This window comes from Diorhabda carinulata, chromosome 4, assembly GCF_026250575.1.
Source record: "Diorhabda carinulata isolate Delta chromosome 4, icDioCari1.1, whole genome shotgun sequence".
In the NCBI taxonomy this organism is placed as follows: domain Eukaryota; kingdom Metazoa; phylum Arthropoda; class Insecta; order Coleoptera; family Chrysomelidae; genus Diorhabda; species Diorhabda carinulata.
The window spans coordinates 22,782,554-22,803,584 of record NC_079463.1 but is presented as its reverse complement, the minus strand read 5'-3'; the positions used below and the strand labels follow the sequence as shown (position 1 = coordinate 22,803,584).

The following is a 21,031-nucleotide window of genomic DNA, read 5'->3' as shown; positions in this document are numbered from 1 at the left end:
GTATTAAATTTTGTTGTTCTCCTCCAATACACATATATTCCGTTTTACTAAAATTTACTTCTAGACCCCATTTCCTGTATTCCTCTACTAGCTTTCTTGTCATATATTCTAAGTCTTCGTAGTCCTGTGCCAAGATTATTTGGTCATCTGCAAAACACAGGGTATATAGTGTGGAATCGATTAGTGGGATGCCCATGTTCTTACATTTCCTTTTCCAGTGTGCTAGTGCGTGTTCCAGGTATATCTTGAAGAGTGTGGGCGACAGACAGCATCCTTGTTTTAACCCCTTATTGATGGAGAATCCTTTTGAGACCTTGTTTCCTATTTTTACTTGTGATTTACTGTTTTCATAAAGCTTTTGTACTGCTTTTATTAGGGCCGCATTTATATTTGTTCTTTCCAAGGCATCCCATAGTTTTGTTTGCGGTACGCTGTCATATGCTTTTTTAGTCATTCTCACGTTATTAAATTAGATCATTTATAACGTATTATAAATTTACATGTTTTATTTAATTTAACACTATTTTCTCGTAATTATACTTTTTTTTACTGAAAAAAATTACATGATATTTTACGAGACCTTCCTCTCCCCAAAGTGTCAACTTTTATTTTTTATTAAAAATTTTAGTATCCGTAAGTTTTCAGGACTGGTGACTTTTCGCATATTTCGCACTTTTTCAATAGTTAAAAATGTTAATTTTAACATTAATATCATAAATAGCTATTATAACAGAGATGACCAAATATTTTTGAATGGCAGTGTATATACAGGATGTTTCTATATTCTCGCGTATAATCGCGTATAAATTGAACAACTACTGTTACTTTGTCAATTTTGTTATTGTTGTAATACAGTGTTTCTTAAATTTCATATTTTTATTTTCATTGCCAAGTTTGTTATTATTGTAATACATTTTTGTTTAGAGGCAAATTTATACAATACACCGTTCATTTTAGCTCCATAAAAGATTATTAGTTTTTCAACTACAAATAATGGTAATAATTTAGAATTGGAGCTCCAGGCAAAAATCGCTCCAAAAAATTTTTCACAACCTGGAAACTATTTCATTAGGTAGGGTTTCATCGAAAAAAAACCTTTTTAAGTATAGGTATAGCTTAAATTCGAATAATAAATGACAAGGAGGATGGAAGGTGCGGCGGTGGGGGGGTTCTGTTAAAAGAGCATAAAAATTTTGAATAATTACAAAATTATTTTTTCTCTCGCATCTTCCCTCTTGCTAGTCATGCTATTAATAATTCATCGTTTATATCACCTGTTTATGTACATCAAAGTTGTAATGAAATAAGAGCGTGGCCGAAGGGGGGAGAGACGAGTAAACGTTAACCAAATCATAAACATTCCTCCCCCTGGCCTCTGAAATGTATGATCAACGATTTTAAAGAAATTCTTGTACCATTTAGTGTTTAAAATAATGGAAATAATGTCTTCCCCGCCTTAAATTTACTATTTGTACCCTCGGAAACAACCCCAAATGCGTGAAAAATTTTTTGGAAGGATTTTTGCCTGGAGCCCCAATTGTAAATAATAATTTCCAAAATAATCAGACAATTTAACCCTTAACCACAGTCAGGAGTCAAATTGACTCCATGTGCAATTTATAATCAAAATATTTTTTGTTTGCGCGCGCATCAGCGCTCAAGCTTCGAGGTACCCTCGAATCTAATATTCTTCAGTAAATACGCTTGAAAGCTTGAAGTGATCAACAACATTGTTTTGTTTACGTTATTTGGTTTTAAAGTTTTGCGCGCATCTTTGGAGTCTAATTGACTCCCGTCTGTTGTGATAAATATTTAATATATAAACCGGTGAGTTTACAAGGTAAATAATAAAATATTTTTAATATTTTTGAAGAATTTATTGTATAGGGATTCTATATTCTATCATTTTTTATAGAAATATGGATTCTTGTTCGGAACCATCCAGAAAAAGGGTTCGAGTAACTGACAGAGATTTTGAGGAAACCCTAACAAGGTGGTGTGATGAAGTTGAGACGGATCACAACAATGATAGTGATGTCAGTGATTCTGAATACATCCTTAGTGATCATAACAGTGATACTGATCAAGAAGAAAGTGAATATTTGGAGGAAGATGAACAATGTGATGAAAATTTAGAAACGGAAGACAAAAATAAATATTTTTATGGTAAAGGAAAAAAAGGAGAATCTAAATTTCATTGGTCTAAGACGCCATTAGTAAGTTGGACGTGCCTTCTATACGTTTTATGAGAGATTTATATAAGGATCCCACAAAATCGGATTTACGTGACTTGGACATGATTGAACTAAATGCCTTTTTAGGGTTACTTATATATACTGCAGCTTTCAAATCAAATGACGAGAATATCACTTCGTTGTTTTCAACGGATGGGATAGGCAGAGATATTTTTCGCTGTGTTATGAACAAAAATCGATTTGCTATTTTATTACAATGCCTTAGATTTGATGATTCAGAAACCAGACAACAACGAAAGGAGAATGATCCGCTAGCACCTATTTCTGCAATATTTGAGAAATTTGTTGCAAATTGTCAAGCTGCTTACACTATAGGACATTTGGCTTGTGTGGATGCTTATAAGTTTTAGAGGAAGATCCAAATTTAAAATGTATATACCTCAGAAACCATGCAAATATGGCCTGAAACTAATGGCACTAACTGATTCAAGAAATAATTATTTTTATAACGGATATCTGTATTGTGGGAAAAAACTGATGGGAATACGCTTACTGAAACTGAAAAAAAATTGTTGATTCCAACACAAGCAGTACTACGTGTATCAATACCTATTCAAGGAAGCAATAGAAACATAACGGCTGATAACTGGTTTTCATCCATCGAATTGGTTAATGTTTTGAAGACCAAAAACTTGACATACGTCGGTACTATGAAAAAAAAAAAATAAATCGGAAATACCTTCCGAGTTTCAGCCTAATAGGACGAGACAAATTGGAAGTTCCCTTTATGGTTTTTCGGAAAATGTCACTTTGTTATCACATGTACCAAAAAAACTCAAACCGTAGCTCAAGATCCTGATGTCGACAAACCCGAAATGATTCACTTCTATAATACTACGAAGTCTGGCGTTGACAGTCTAGATCAAAAATGTGCTTTATATTCTACTGGCCGTAGAACGCAAAGATGGCCTATGGCAATTTTCTTTAGAATATTAGATATATGTGCAGCAAATGCATATATTCTTTTTAAAAGTACCAAAATTGAAAGAAAATATACAAGACTGGAGTTTATGAAAAATCTTGGAAAGCAGCTTATCACTGAAGAATAAGAGAGAAGACAGAGTAATTCACGTGTAAGACAGGAAATAAAAGTGGCTATTAGAAACATTTTGGGAAGAAAAGAAGAGCAACCAATAGAACCAGTAGGTAAACTCGCCATTAGAAAATACTGTTCAATTTGCCCCAAGAAACTAAAAAGGAAAACTTCTACATTATGCTCTAGATGCAGGCGTCCAGTATGCCTACAATGTTCATCTCCTATATGTTCAACATGCATTTAAATATATTTTTTTAATCTTTTTTTAGAATAAATTTGTTTTGTTTTAAACGTTTTTAAATTTTAAAATAATTATTTACTCATTTTCTTAGAATGTGTTTTTTATTTGTTTTTTATAATTATGATTTTTATAATAAACGGTTTTAAACTTGAAAATAATTTTTAATTACATAAATCTTCAAGTGTTTCATATTAATTCTAAAAAAAAACCATTTAAAATACAAAGAGTCAATTTGACTCCTGTCTGTTGTAATGTCAATCAAATTCATGTCTGAGGTTAAGGGTTGAAAGAAAATTAAAATATAATTTGCTCCAGTGGCGTAAAAAATAAGGAGATAAAAGTGACTACTAACCTTGATAGTGCGCCGCTGGTTAAATTTTTTCAAAGTTTATGTCAAAATATTACTTTATTAAGCAGCATATTGGTCATCAAATTTAAAAAAATTTAAAATTAAAAGCGTTCTGGATTATGGCTATTTTTGATTTAAAATTTTGAACACTCTGTATCTCAGCAACTAGGCGGTTCGTATTCCTATATCAAAATGAATCATTTATTGAGATCTGTCTGTGGTAAAGCGTTGTCGGTCGAATATAGAAACACCCAGTATTTACTTAATACTGGTAATATTCCGATAAATATTTGTGTGCAATAAATATACCAGAACAACTAAACCTATTAATTTTATCTTGACGTAATATTCGCCGTAACACGAATAGTAATAAACAATTTACATAAAATGTATTCAAAATTAAAATTCCATTTGACAATTAAGGATGAATATCATTTTTGAAACTTACATTTTTTATATACATACATAAAATGGAAACGGTTTGAAACTCCCAATTTTCAACACTAAATTATTGATAACGCTTTTATAATTTATGTCACACTTCAGTTTTATTTTTACAAACAGTATTTAGTAAATTCTTGATCAGTTAAGTAGTGCTTTTCTAATCCAACCTTGAATGAGTGGTTTATGATAAATGATTAACAAATATTGATTTATATTGTTAAGGAAACCGAAAAATTATTTGATTGATGTGATACAGTTACAAAATTGAAAGTGATGTGAAAGTCAAATTTATTTTAATATTGTCGCAATGGAATGGGCTTGGCTTAAGGATTGGTGGAGATTGAAAAAGTGGAGAAAATACAGAAGAGCCAGCGATACAGAATCGTTGTGTTTTTGTGACGAATGTTTTGAAAACGAAGTGTGTATATAATCCATATAAAGGTTTATTAGGTCATTTCTAATTCAAGATAATAAAACCATATAAAGTGGGTTTATACGGGAAAGAGAGAATAATTACAGAAATAATAAATTTATGTTCAAACAGTAATAAAATTGAAATTATTTTTGCGCATGCCAATTAGGAAATGTCACTTGCCGTTAGTAATTTTTTGCGTTGTTTTGGTCGTTAATCTAATTTTCGTGTTTAATAAAAAACTGTTCGTCTTTTTCGAACGCGAACGCTTAATGGTTCCTTTTTCACTATTTTTATGCATAATGAATAGCGAAGACACGTGTCATGCGGTTGTCCTTCATAAATAAAGGTTATCTATTCTTGATGTCAACCTTCCGACATACGCAGCTCAGTTTTGAGATAAAAATAAAACTCTTCTCTTTAATTTTATTTGTGATATATAAACAAATACTTCGTTACTTCTGTTTTTACTTGTATTCATTTCTATTTGTTTGTATAAACCCACTTTCTCAGCTGTAATCAAGGGCGTCGCCAGCTTCTGACTAAGGGGGGGCAATGGGGCAATATTATAGAGAATAAAAAATATGAACGCCTGGTACAGTCGAGAGCATAAAGCGTTACATTTTGCCTCGATGACGATTGTAATAGGAACGGTTCTAATATCAATATCACAAGCCCTCGACAGCACAATAACTAAATCAAACTTTTAAACACAGTAATAATTATTTATTTTAACAAAAATTATATTTAATTAAAACATAACCTGCGGGGATTTTTTGCAAAACTTTCAACCACTTTATCATTAAAATTATTTAGGTTTTTATTTATTATAGCTCTGTGTACACTCATCATGGCCAGACCATTAAGGCGATCTTCTTCTATGGTGCTTCTTAGCCCTGTTTTAAGTCTTCTGAGGCTGCTAAAGAATCGCTCTACTGTACCAGCGGTAAAGCGATCAAAATTGTTTATGCTTTTTCCATTTCGTTAAAGAAGAAATTTGTTCCTTTTAGAACATCAACAACTGTTAGATTTGTTAGATTAAGCCTATCGTGACACCTACCTACAAATTTTTACACTGTTTAATCGCCTTGCGTTATTGCAAATTTGATATAGTCGTGATGAAAATGTTATTCTGAATATTTCAATACTTTCTACAATATAAATTAAACCTTAATTTCGCTCGCACGGCCTTAGACTTTGGTCGTTTGCGGCTATTTAAATTTGATCTCCTTGGCGACGCCCTTGGCTGTGATATGATAAAAGTAAAAAAAAAACGTAATTATAGGTTATATATGATGAGCTAAAAGAACGAAAACGGCAAATGTCCGCTTAAAACAGCCACAACGCGTTGTGAGCCTCGGAGACTGGCCACAACGCGTTGTGAGCCTCGGAGACTGACCACAACGCGTTGTGAGCCTCGGAGACTGGCCACAACGCGTTGTGTGCGACCTGCGTTTACCAGAACGCTTTGTGACTGTTCTGATATAGCCGAATGAAATTATTTTAGATTTAGAAGACGTCAGCTCACGTAATATAATGCTGCTTATTAATAATCATTTGGTAACAAAATAGTACAACACTCATTATTTGAATAAATGATTAATGATAACATTTTATAGTTACATTTATACAAAATTGGAAAAAGAGGTCTAATGAACCAAGACCGACTTCATATCTATCCAGGGGTATTTAATGAACGAAGATGATGTTGGTAGTACTGCTGAAACATAAGCTAAACAGCTGATGGTTAGTTTACCTTCAACATAACCTCAGTTTCACGTTTCCGTTTCCAGTATGTACATGTGCTCAGTGCGATGCCTAATCGCGGTTGTAAAAACTCTGCTGATAATTTTTGTTATATTTGTGGTGAGTTTGTTATTAAAAAACACCAAAGAAACATTACAGACTTTGTAAAAAAGGTTAATCTAGCATACTTTGGAACTAAACTTGGAGATCGGGATAAATCTTGGGCGCCGCATAAAATTTGCTGTTTCTATGATATGGAGGGAACCAAGAAATCATTCCGATGACTGTTACTTTTGCAGTGTTGATATTACTGGTCATAACTCTAAGAACAAGAAGGGAATAAGCTACCATAACCTTTCGTCCGCTATCCGATCAGTAGGGCACGGTATAGATTTGCCGATCCCTAAACCACCAGAGGACTTAAATTCTATTGTAACAGAAGAATTTTCTGATGTACAGTCGGAGTTAGACGAACCAATTCAAGAATTTCAGTGTATTACAGAAAATGTAGAGCCTAAATTGTTTATTCACGTCGAGCTTAACGACTTAGTTAGGGATCTGGACTTAACGAAAGAAAAAGCTGAACTGCTTGACTCTAGGCTAAAAGAAAAGAACTTGTTGGCGGCTGGAACTAGTGTTCATGTGTATAGGAAGAGAGAACAGCAATTTTTAAAGTATTTTGAACAAGAGGGTGTTTGGGTGTACTGCTCAGACATTCCTGGTCTAATGAGTGAGTTTGGAATTGATTACAAAAAAGAAGACTGGAGACTGTTTATCGATTCATCAAAAAATAGTTTGAGGGCTGTTTTACTACACAACGGTAACGTGTATGCTTCTGTACCTGTCGGTCATTCTGTATATATGAAAGAGACCTACAAAAATCTAGAAATAGTGTTAAATAAAATAAATTATTCTGCACATGTATGTTATGTGGTGATTTGAAAGTAACGTGCATGCTTCTAGGTCAGCAAGGTAGTTGTGTCAAGTTTCCATGTTTCCTGTGTGAATTGGACAGTAGAGCAAGGAATTTACATTAGTGCAAAAAGAACTGGCCTACTAGAGAGTCTTTAAAGCCCGGCGAAAAGAACATTCTACTCAAAAACCTTGTAGACCCAAAAAACGTGCTCTTACCACCACTAAATATTAAGTTAGGCCTCATAAAACAGTTTGTAACGGCTTTGCCTAAAGACGGGCCTTGTTTCAAACATCTCTGTCACAAATTTCCACACCTTTCAGAAGCTAAATTGAAAGAAGGCGTCTTTACCCGACCTGATATTAGAAAAATGATGTTTGACGTTAACTTCGAATGCACAATGACCTCAAATGAAAAAGAAGCATGGGTATCCTTCAAGCAAGTTGTCACCAAGTTCTTGGGAAATGAAAAAGGCTCAGAATATAAATTTATTGTTGCCAACTTGCTAAAAAAGTTTGAAGAGTTAGGATGTTCATTTTTTGAACAGCCACTTCGATTACTTCCCGGACAATTTAAGAAATGTTAGTGAGGAGCAAGGTCAGCGAATGTTAAAGTGATGGAAAAACGTTCCAGGGCCGCTGGAACACCAACATGATGGGGGATTATTGTTGGTAACTTCACCGGGAATTTCAGGAAGCGAATCACCGCAGGAAAAGTTACACAAGAATTTTCAAAGAATTACATTACTATACAGTGAATATGAACCATTTTTATGATGTAACATAGTGTTCTATTGATTTCCCTATATACTATACAGGAGTATTAGATTATAATGAAATATATATTGCTTGGAAACTATGGGTGATACAAAAAAACTAAGGCCAGATTTGGATTCAGCACATAAAAATCTATAAAGATCAGCTATTAAAATAAAGTTTTTTGTTGGCCTGTGTTATTAACAGTCGTTTTAATGTAAAAAAGTATATTACTAAAATCAATCTTCGCTGCATATCCAATTTTTTGTTTTTGTATGAGGAATTGTGGTATTTTGAATTATGCAATACCTTTTTAATTACAGTTAAGTGGTAGTGGAAGCGTTTTGATTCATACTATCCAAATCAATGATATTGGAATCTGCTAATGTGATTTCATTGCTAGAATAGAGTCTATCTAGTAGACCATGTGGTGTACCAACTTAGTATAAGCCTTCTTTCTCTTATATCGCTACGGTCATAACATTACGTGGTGTTGTCCTTCCTCTGTCAACATCAGGTACACGAACCAGCATTCTCTGTCCAATATCAACTGGCGAAGAGAATTTGAGCGAATTAACATTTTGTTGGCCTTCCAAAGATTGCGCACGCTCACTTTCAATACTAATTTTCTTATAACAAAACTGGCAAACAGAACCCATGTTAAAAATCGCTACGCTATCCAATATTTAACATATACCAGATTCGATCATAAATACGTTCACAAAGGTTTTCAACATTTTACTTATAAAAAATTTTTACATGTTCGTACTTCAAGCAATCTGTATCGTTTTTTGTCAATGGGGAGTTTCAGCATATTCGAATATTTTGCTTAATTTTATTTCAATTTCCACAATGGACACGATTATGTTTCATTGCTAGAAAATATATTTATCGCTTTCAAAATATGACCTAACCAAATTCAAAAAAACTTGCCTCAAAAATTCTACAAATTCTTTTGGGCTCTTTGAAGCAACGTGCTTTTTTATGGTTAGGATAGATTAAGGTTAATTTTTTGGAAGTGGGGAACATCTTTTCCATCAACGAAACACTCATATTCGTGTTCAGCGTTCATCTACCAGATTTTGGATTATGACACAAAAAGAATACTTGTTAACCCTCCGTAACTAAACTCATTAATTTTTATTTCTATAAAAACACCATATAAACGTACCGAGTATATGAGCCCTGTCGCATTGACGCTCAGAACACGAGATTTGTTAATTTATTTCAAAGCAAATTTAGTTGGTATTAAAATATTTCTGGTTTCTTCAAATGTTTATCATTAAATAACAAAACTGACGAAGCTACTTTTAAAAAGACTTTGTCTTGAAATGGTTCGTTATAAAATTGTTAAGCAAAATATGTAGATGTTGGAAACAACTTGAATTGTTTACCGGCTTCGACAAAAATATTTGACCATTTAACATTTTAATTCGTTTCCGGTGCATTAAACTACTTTTATGTCTCGTGGTTACAGACGGGGAGCTACGAAAAACAGGGTCGATAAGGTGCGCGCCATTTCAGCTTGTAAACTGGCCGCCCCAACTTACATCATCAAACGCCACTTCTCAAGGTCAACACAGGTCGGATATGAAAATGTTAGCCGGCTTTCCCGAACGGGATAATTGGCTGAAAAACCTTATAACCTACGCGCGTGAAACCTTTTGTAACATGGGGTTTAAGCCTCAAATAAGAGCGGTGTAATAGCGCAAGAAGTTTTGCGGAAAACTCATCCGAAAAACCTCATTACGTGCGCATTTTTTGAGTCTCAACTCAGAGCGGTGTGTTGATAGACGAAATCGAAATTCAAAACGGAGTTCGGCAAGGCTGCGTTTTTCCACCATGAGGGGGTAAACATCGGAGGAACATTAATCAACAACTTAAGATTCGTCGATGATACTGCTATAATGGCTGAGAGCGAAGAAGATCTTCAAATCCTATTAGAGAGACGAAGAAATCAAGATCAGAATTGAAATGGCTCGAAAGGCTTTTGTCAAGTTTGCAAACAGAAATCTAAACCTCTACGTCAGAATAGGATTCAGTCAGAATGTTATGTGTGGTCAGTACTGCTGTACGGTGTGGAAACCTGGACCTTGTAAGCTCAAATGATCAAAAAACTTGAGGCATTTGAGATGTGGCTCTAGAAGTAAGAAAAACATCTTACATAGGATAAATATTACGCAACGACATGTGGCGTTTGGTGATGTATTAAGCTGGGGCCGCCAGTTTACAAGCCGAAAATGGCGTGCATCTTATCGACCATGTTTTTTGTAGCGAGCTCTGAGACTATTGAGCAGATTCTGACCAAATAAAAGTGCTTCTTCAATCGTTGGCAGTGTTAATAAGTCGAGATATACCGTTCAAAACATTATTAAAATATACATAACAACAGTATCAGTGTCTCAAAAACCAAGAACTTGATTTAGAGGCATTATTTTAAAATCAACTTAAGAGCGTTCAAAGAATTGAAAATATGGAATCACAAACGCTTTTTCAAGAGCAACTTGTCACAGAGCAACCAAAATTTAAGGTTTTGAAACTTACAGGGTACGCTAATTTGTTGTTTTTCTTGTTCATTATTTAATGAGCAAAAGAGAAGCCTACAAATTATGGTTTCCGAACCAATGGTACTGAGTTGAGTGAATAGATAAAGAAGTATGCCTTGGTGATAATATTAGACGTGTCATAAGAACTGAAGAAGTGATTCAGATTACTTACCTTAGAAAGAAAGTCAAGTTTCCGGATTCTGCAATGATTTGAGGATCCATGCAAGCTAGTGGGTGTGAAACTTACAATTCGAGAAAGGTGTTGATAAGTTATATGCTTAATATGCTTTAAGATAACTTAATACCACCAATTGGAGGCATGTGCTCAAATATTACATGTATTTTTCGAGCCGAGAAGTTGGTGATTGGAAAAATCAATTATTTTTTTAACAAGTGGAACAGACAAAAACGGTTGCTAGACACCTTTAAAAAATTCTCGCCAAATATGAGCTCTAAATTTTAATGAAAAAATATTCATACCTAATAATTAATTGATTGTATGTTCTTGAACAATTTTGTATGAAATTTAATGCTTTACAGAAATTTCTTAAACCTCACCATTCGAAGGATATTGAAGATTTAAATTTGATTATTTTAGCACTAATATCATTTATATTTATGAATTCTCGACAATAAATGACTATTACGAAATGCTCAATAAGAATTCTTGTAGAAACTTAATTGTTCTATAAACATTGTATGAGATGTTTTGGTGCTTAAATTAAGCGTTCAAAATATATCAATAATCAAACTGCAATGTGTATTGAAGAATAATTTTAATTTAATTTATGTTGTGAGGAAATTTACAGGTATTTTCATTTTTTTCAACCGAGAAAAAAATTTTTATGTGGAAATGTTTTTGTCTACATTTAAAAATATTTATTTATGCAATAAGTGAGTAAAATAATACTTTTTTTCACGAGTAGGACGGTGATTACGACGAGTGAAAAAGTCATTTTACTCACGAGTGAGCATTATTAATTTAAAGTAAAGAAGAAGTTACATTACTATTGGTACATGAATTGGCAACATTTAACGAGTTCAAAGAAATAACATCGTTCATAGTTGTATTAGTACTTATTGGATTGTCGTGAACATTTACAATGTTGCTGTGGAATCAATTTTGTTTTTTATTGAATCTTCTACGTAACCCTCCGCAACTATGTTGGATTTCCACCCACCGAGCTAACCAAGTTTAATCTATTGTAAGATATTTCACCAATAACATTAAGTCGACGTTGAACATGAGTTTTTGTATCAGGTACTGTGATAATTAAAACATTTCCGGTATTATTAATATCGTTACATTAAAATGTTTTGGTGTCATACCTTATGCGAGAGAAAATGATTGTCTGAAACGATTTGACATGAGAAAGGAAACATTCACATCCCACTATTTTGATAAAACAATTAAACATCGAAAATATAAAATCATATGATAGAGATATTAATAATTTAAATAAATTTATAAATAGATGCGAGAAATTAATCGAAACATACAATATTTATAATGAACACGGTGGGAAAATTTAACAGCATTTGGAAATAGGTTACTACTTTTGAAAAGCCATATGTCATTTGGACTATTTTCAATAATAATAATAATAATAATAATTTGTGTAATTATTTCAATATTTTGGTTAATACGAAAAAGTAAAGAAAGACTTTTGAGAAATAAGAAAAAGGAAGTAAAGAATTAAGAAGAATATAAATTTGAAGAAAGAAGAGGAACCGCAGAACGGAATCTGAAAAATACCTCCGTTATTTTTCATTCTCAGGGATGGAGGAGTTGTTGCATGAAGAAAAATCTAGATTATTCTAAAAATTAATACGCTAAAAGATCATATTTTGTGAACATGTGTCAGCGTTTATTTTAATATAAAAATTGGATTGTTGTAAACACTTTTCAATGAATTTTGCTCATTCAATAATGAATTTCAGTTAATTCAATCATTGAGATTAATTAGATTCATTCAGTATTTGTACAATTAAAAATTGTAAATTGTGTTTCCGAAGTCAAATATATAATTGGCGACGGTAATTTTTTTCACGCTTTTTCACCGTTTTAGAAATTACATTCTTTATAAATATATAAATATAAATAAATTGTGCATTACTTATCGCTTAGTTGATTATTTATTGATATAAAAGCAAAATTTTCATTATGGATATATTATGATTCAGTTTTAGAGGCAATGAGTGCCAATTAGTTAGAAAAAAAGTTTCTTGGCTCAATTTTGCATACTTATATTAATTTCATCTAGTTTTTCGATTATTTAATCAAAAACACATGAAAATTTGGCGATGAATATATATTTCAAAGCTTAATTTAATCCCCAAAACATCAGAAACCACTTTTATAGATCAGTTAATTTTCTACAAAAATTCTTATTGCGCATTTTATAATAAGATTAAATAGTGAGGTTTACGGAAATATTTAAGATACCTTTTTTTCTAGAGCGTTCCTACAAAATTCTTCAAGAACATTTACAATACAATAATGATGAGGTATGATTTTTTCTCGATTGAACTGCGAAAAAATTAAAAACTGCGATGTGGAGGATATTTCGATTAAAATTAAGAGCTCATATTTGGTGAAAATTTTCCATGACCGCAAAGGAAAATTATCGATTTTTTTGACCCGCCCAATTGGTACCCGGTTGTCATAATGCTAAATAATTGAAAGATTGGGCCTGAGGAAATAATATTCCAGTTTGTAAAATTGAAGTTTAGATCCGATTGAAACTTTGTGGCGTAATGTGAAGGGAAAGATTACATCAAAATCTGCCAGAATCGTTCCCGAATTGCAAACTCGCTTCCAAGAAATTTGGAATATGACTAACAAACGTTAGTTTATAGTATACCATGGCTAATAAACAGTAATCAGTCGAAAAGGCTGTGTAATACAGTGATAATTTGATTTTATTTGGTTTCGTTGATTTTTAACAAACGTCAATTTGTTAATTCATAGAATATTTCTTTCCTAATACAAATATTCAGTGTACCTTCCTTTGAAGGTCAGTGCCACTATGCATTTACAAGGATAGTAGTACATGGCTGACCAAGAGATGGCGGTAGTTGCTTGAAAAAATCCCACTGTGGAAGAAAGTACACAATCTATACATCATATATTATAAGTTTGAAGACGCCACGTTGTTTAGTATTTGTTTAGCAGCCATCAATAGTGAACGTTTTCAGTGAATTTGTAAACATGGAAAAAATTGGTCATTTTTTTGTGATACAATACTTTTATTTAAAAGGACTTAGCACAACCAATATAAATGTAAACTAGATTCTACTCTGGGTGATACCGCTCCTTCTTTATCAACAGTAAAATATTGGGTAACAGAGTTTAAACCAGCATCGTAGTGGTAGACCAAATGGGGTGATGAATCTAAAAATGTTCAAACAAAATCCACAAAGCGGTACTGGATGAACCTCGACTGAAAGTGCGCGAGCTAACAAACAGTAGGCATTTTAAAAAGTTCGGTACATCGCAAATTAAATGAAAATTTGAACATGAGTTAGCTGTGCGCAAAATGGGTGCCGCGTTTGCCCATAATGGAACAAAAACATCTATCGAGTGCTTGGCAATGTTTCACAGAAATAACCATGGATAAAAGATGGGTCCATCACTTCACACCCGGAACAAAAGAATAATCAAAACAATGGATCGAAGAGGGAGAACCAGCTCCAAAGAAGGCAAAGACCGTTCCATCTGCAGGCAAGGTCATGGCATCAGTTTGGGATAATTTTCATTGACTCTTGAAAAAGGAAAAATTATCAATGGCGTGTATTATGCGAGTTTATTGCAACGTTTGAGCGAAGAAATCTAGTAAAAACGGCCGCATTTGGCTAAGAAGAAAGTGTTGTTTCATCAAGACAATGCGCCAGCTTACACATCCGTTATGGAAATGTCCAAAATTAAGGAATTAAAGTTTGCATTTCTACCTCATGCACTCTATTCGCCATATTTAGCCCTCTTGCGTGTTATTTTTTGTTCCCAGACTTGAAAAAGTGGCTCGGTGGTCAAAGATTTTCCAACAATGAAGAGGTGATGTCTGCAATTAATGGCTATTTTGAGTTTATTATAAAAAGGTTATCGAATTTGTTGTACATCGCTGGGAAATGTTGTGTAAAGCTAAAAGGGTATTACGTTGAAAAGTTAATATATTTTTTTTCCAAAATTCTTGTATTTTCTTTGTTGGACCAGGTACTTCTAGGACCATTCTGGTTGTTATTACCAAATTCAGTCTTGTGAAATTACGTAGTAGAGTACATACTGAAAAAAAACAATTTATTTTATCTGGCTTGAGTAATATGTTTAATTACATGAAATCCAAAGCTCATTATTCTCCATTTTAGTCAACAAAGCTCATTACCTGCCCTTTCAGTTATTTCTGAAATATTATGGCAAGGTGTCAAGTCTTTTCTCATAATCCTTCATTTTATGGACTAAAATCTTTGCAGGGATGGTGGCAGGCTTTTGAATGATTGTATTCTTTAACTTGTTCAAATTTCGTGATTTGTGCTTATAACCACAAGATACCTCACAGAAAAAAGTCGCACACTGATAAATCAGGAGACATGAGAGACCAAGAAATAGCCTGAACAGGAAACATGCACTTAAGCACTGCCATTGAAGCGTGTTGTAATATTTGTCCCATCCTACTGGAAGCAAATACGTTTTAATGGTATTAGTCGACTAACACGGTCCCATTTAAATTGAGCTTCGTCGGTAATCAATAAAATTGCATTTTCATTCGATACTGAACACACTGTTTACACTACCACTATACCAACACTCACAATTACACTGTCTGACGCGCGCTGCGATATTCAATATATCGTTTTCAGAGACTGAAGGTAAACTGTTTACCTTCAGTCTCCGAAGACGATAACTTGGTTATCGAAACGCGCGTCAGACAGTGTAATTGTGAGTGTTGTTGTAGTGGCGGTGTAAACAGTGTGTTCAGTATAAATATCACCAACTTCATTTTCAATAGATCCTAAATTACTTCCATTCTGTAAGCGAAGTCGCGTACATCAGTATTTGCATAATATTGTTAGACAATAAGCATTAAAATTTCGTATGCAAAATTTTTCCAAACTATTCACGATTAATTCGTAGCTCACTAGTATGATTTCTAGTTGACTGTTCTGGGTTTCTTACTACCGCTTCCCTTACCCTATCAGAATTTTCATTTATCGTTAAACTGGATCTGGACCCAGGAAGCTTCTTATCCAGTATGTTGCAGTCGATCCGGGGTTTAAACATCTTCATGTTGACCGTCTATATCTGCGTGCAAAGCAATCGCCGTGTAGCTATAATAGATTCATCACTTCTCATTGTCAATTGTCATTGAGAAAAAATCGATATTGCAAGTTCCTTTTCTCCATAGTGAGTATTGGGTAGAGTAGAACTATCTCCAGTAGATTCCGCTTCCGTGATGATATTTCCGCCTTGTTTAGATGTCATTTGTAGAAATTTTTCATTGAACCGAGGGATTAGAAAATTTTATTCGTTCTTTTGTAAACAGAAACTTTTTTTTTTCTTGGAAAAACAATTCAAGAAACCGAGGAAAACGTGTTATACTACGATGAAAACGTGTCATTCTACTCAGTGATTTTGCATAAAAAGTTTTCTGCAAGGTGAGCCGCGAAAGCTTGTAAGTTGATTATTTAGAAAACGAGAAACGATAAATGGCCGATTTGCTCACGCTTGATACTGAACTCAGAAAAAACGACCGCATTTATGAAAAAGATTTGTTCCACCGCATTTGTTGCTTTATCCGCCATATTCACCTGTTCTAGCTCCCTCCGATTACTTTATGTTTCATAACTTATTAAAATACTTGATGATATGATGACAGAGACAAACGTGTATTTGGCGCAATTTTCAAAAGTTTATTTTTGAATCCTTTGAAAAAATCTGAAAATAGTTGGATCGAGTGTGTAGAATTTAATGGATAAAATAAATTTTTTCGCAGTAAGTGATTTTTTCTTTGAAAAGTGACTATTTGAAATATGCATATTCCATATACAGGGTCTTTCTATATTCGACCGACAACGCTCTACCACAAAGAGATCTCAATATATGATTCATTTTGATATAGGAATACGAATCAAAATAAAAAATTTGCCGTAAATTAAGAACGCTTTTAATTTTTTGTTTTCAAATTTGGTGACCAATATGCTCATTAATAAAGTAATATTTTGACATAAACAAACTTTGGAAAAATTCAACCACTGGCGCGCTGTCGGGGCTAGTTGTCACCTGTATCCCCCTATTTTTTACGCCACTGGAGCAAATTATTTTTTTAATTTTGTTTTAAATTGCCTGATTATTTTTAGTTGAAAAACTAATAACCTTTCATTTTTCTGCAGCGGCAACAAATTACGTAAACAGACGTTTTAGAGAAAAATGGATTGGTCGGGGTGGATCCAATTGTTGGCTTCCAAGATCACCTGACTTAAATCTTATCGATTTTTTTATATGGGAATATATGAAGTCCTTAGTGTACGAAACAATAATCGAATTTGAACAAGATCTAAGAGCTAGAATTCAAGCTGCGGCAGAAATCATTCAATCCCATCCAAAGACACGTTTTTCAATAACAAAACGGTGTAATAAGTGTATTGAAGTGAACGGCCAACATTTTGAACAATTGAGATTATGAATAATTTTTATTTGTTTTGAAGTACTTACGCTTAATTATTATTCGAAATTAAATGAATAATTAAGTAATTTGTAAATTACTTACGTGCTTGTAGACTTTAGAGGCAAATTTCTAAAAAACTGTTCATTATAGCTCCATAAAAAGTTATTGGTTTTTTCAACTAAAAATATTCAGGACATTTAAAACAAATTAAAAAAAAGAATTTGCTCGAGTGGGGGGATAAAAGTGACAACTAACCCCTGAACACCCTAAATCTCAGCAGCTAGGCTCCGTAAGGGTTCGTATATCAAAATGAATCATTTATTGTCTTGTCTTTTTGTGGTAGAGCGTTGTCGGTCGAATATAGAAACACCCTGTAGCTTATATTTAATCAAAATTTGTGATTAAAATGATCATTGTCAACTAAATGTATCGTTTTCATGGATAATTGTATTAATGCCAAAAGACAAGTCAAAAACTCAATAGTGAACTATAGATTTGTCAAAAATATATTTGAAGTGCCAGTTTATTGGTTTTTTTCAATTAAATAGGTAAAGCACATAATATAAATGTTTTTAAATAGAAAAAGCAGAATACATTGGGTCTCTGTACATGGATCATTTGGCTTATTAAGTGGAAAGGTAGGAACCCCACATTCATATCAATCGAGGTTGATAAAGGTCATACACAAATATGTTAATTTGTAGTCATAAACACAAAAAAGAAAATATTAAAAATCATACAGTGACAAAATAAATTTTTAACGTTAAATTAGTACGGTGAATATAATTTTTTGACGTTTAGAATAGGCATTGGATTATTGTTAATAACAACATAAGTTTAATGCTAACATTTTGGTATTGTGTAATACCTGATTCATAAATTGGCCTTTTAGAACTGTGTAATAATTTAATTGAGCTCACCTTCTTTTGTATGTAAATAGAAATTATAATGATTTTCTTACTTTTGATTTTTGAAAAACTTTCACTCTATTCTCTATAATTGCGTCATACTTTAATGGCGTTCTTTGAGAAAAACGTGATTTTTGCACCTTAAGTTTTCAGCAATTCTACCTACACTTGCTTGCACTACATTGAATGAGGAATCAATGTTTAAATTTCGTTCTTCTTGCCTTTTTGTACAATTATTTGCTGTGGTACGTTGGATGCGTTCCTTTTTTTCACTCGACTATTAGGTACACACTATCCCATCACGTCATTTCGAGTTATTAAGATAGTACTTGTTGATTCTACATCAAATAATGATTAAAATATTTTAGATCTACTTTTTTATTATTGTGAAACTGAATAACTTCTATGTGTATTAAGACGTTAATTTTTTATTTTCAATCAGTTTCTTTTGAAAACTCTTTATATATCAGACCTGGTATAGTAATATCATTATACTATTTGTTTATTCATTATTATTGGGATTATAAATGGGATTAAAATCTTCTCAATTCCCGCTAATTGAATCAAGATAAATGATAATACATTATGATTAATCTTAAACATTGCATGTTGTGTTATATTGTTTACTTATCCTGATCAATGTGCTTCTCTGCAGTCTCGAAGCAGGCAATATAATCTCAACAAAAATGATATTTTCTATGGATTTATTTGATGAAAGCAACATTAATATGAAGGTATACACGTTTATTTAATATAGTTCATGTATTCAGACAAATTATAGACGTTTAAATCATCGTCAGGTTCTAAAGAAAATCCTTGTTATTGAAGTTGTGACTTGTCCTCAAAATAACATTTTTGTTGTTTTCTTTATATTTTCCTATCAAAGATGTTTCTTAAGGAACCGTTAATACTATACAGAGTGTCCCACGACGACTTAAAACTTCTGTATATGGCAAAATACTTATAGTAAAATCATGAAAATTTTGACGTGTGGATATGATCTTTTTAACTAAAATATTTTCAAAAATGGCCGGCTTCCGGTTCTACCGTAACTTTGTTATTTTAAATAGAGCACCCTGTATATTAATGCATTTTTGAAATCTGCGTGAAATTTTGTCTAAAAACTTTTTTTTCGAAAAATACATACTTTTTGAGTTATTAATTTATTTGTAAAAAATTTGATCGTTGCCGACCTTTATAAATTATTTTTTTACGAGGATACCCTTGAAGACATGAAAATGGCTTCTATTCGGTTGCTTTTAGCAAGGTCAGACGTATTTGAATCTATGTTGAAAAATTTTTCATTTTATACAGGGTGTGTATAAAAAGTGTTCAAAATTTAACTTCGTAAATATCAAATTTCTTCATATTTTCAAATAGAACCACCCAGTTTTTTCTATTTTAATGCATTCGGGGATAAAAAAAATAAGGAAAATTCATGAATACTTTCCTCTACCTAAACCCGACCGTTATCCAGATATTAAATATTTCCTGTAAATTTTTAGAGATGCAGGTGTGGTCTAAATTTTATTTATTCATTATTAAATTGAGAACAAGCCATTTTAACGATTTTCGAAAGTATTAACAATGGACTAATGACAGTTAATTAAAAAATTAAAACTTGTTAAAAAATACAATAATAATTTAAAACCTCAAATATCTCGGTAAATACTAAAAGTTGGAATAGGATTAGTAAATACAATCTGATTTGATTTTTTATACAGACCTTGACAAGATAAAGAAAAATACTTTTTTATAAAGATCGGCAACGGTAAAATTTTTTACAAATAAATTAATAACTCAAAAAGTATGCATTTTTCGAAAAAAGTTTTTAGACAAAAGTATGCTAAAATTTTACGTCATTTTAAAAAATATATTAATATACAGGATGTTCTATTTAAAATAACAAAGTTACGGTAGAACCGGAAGCCGGCCATTTTTGAAAATATTTTAGTTAAAAAGATCATATCCGAAAACCCAAGCGTAGAAATTTTCATGATTTTACTATAAGTATTTTGCCATATATTGATAGTTTTAAGTCGTCGTGGGACAACCTGTATATTCATTTTTGCATTCCCATATTTTTTTCACTTTCTCATAGAATTTTCCTATTCAAAATTTTTCTACCCCTTCTTCCTCTTTGCCATGGCTTTTTTCCTTTTTCTAATTTTCATTAGCACTGTTACACAGCACAGTAGGACGGTTAGGGAATTCCTATAAGTGAAAAAAAAGTTACTTTGCTTACAAGTTTCATACAAAATTTTTTCTACGTCCGTAGATTCGACAAAACTTTTTATTTTGTAATAGTAATATTAAAAGTACAACTGTGAGCATTATTAATTTGAAGTGAAGAAGAAGTTACATTACTATTGGTACATTTGACAACATTTAAAGAGTTCAAAGAAATAACATCGTCCATAGTTGCATTGGATTGTTGGTAGGATCGTGAACATTTACAATCCACTAATAGAGACGCCGAAGAGCGTCGAAATGTATGCCCAGTGTAGTTTTTTAGATTAGCTAAATTCAAATGTGTTACTATAAGTGAGGGAATTTTTGAAAAGGTATTGATACCTACAACTTGAGTTTCGCATTTCCCATTTCTATACTGCAAAAAGAAATGATCTGTTTTATCATTTGTGGGTTGTTGGTTTTTATATTTTTTATAAATGTTTCCAAGTTTAATCTATTGTCAGATATTTCACCAATAACAGTAATTCGGCATTGAACATGAGTTTTTGTATCAGGTACTGTGTTAATTAAA

The 21,031-nt window shown here is 32.5% G+C and overlaps 1 protein-coding gene across 33 annotated transcripts in view; it reads left to right on the top strand.

Moving 5' to 3' along the window:
• LOC130892931 (inositol hexakisphosphate and diphosphoinositol-pentakisphosphate kinase 2) overlaps positions 1-21,031 on the top strand; it is a 138,576-nt gene that overhangs the window by 3,987 nt on the left and 113,558 nt on the right. For 9 of the 33 annotated variants that reach the window (XM_057798644.1, XM_057798646.1, XM_057798664.1 and 6 more), the window contains exon 1: positions 4,457-4,743. The exons of 20 other annotated variants lie outside the window; for them this stretch is intronic. In XM_057798644.1, coding sequence (XP_057654627.1) covers positions 4,633-4,743 — 111 coding nt within the window. In that variant the 5' untranslated portion in view covers positions 4,457-4,632. Of the gene's footprint in view, positions 1-4,437; positions 4,744-21,031 lie in introns of those variants that run through there. 4 more of the 33 variants (XM_057798641.1, XM_057798643.1, XM_057798640.1 and 1 more) reach the window with 2 other exon arrangements.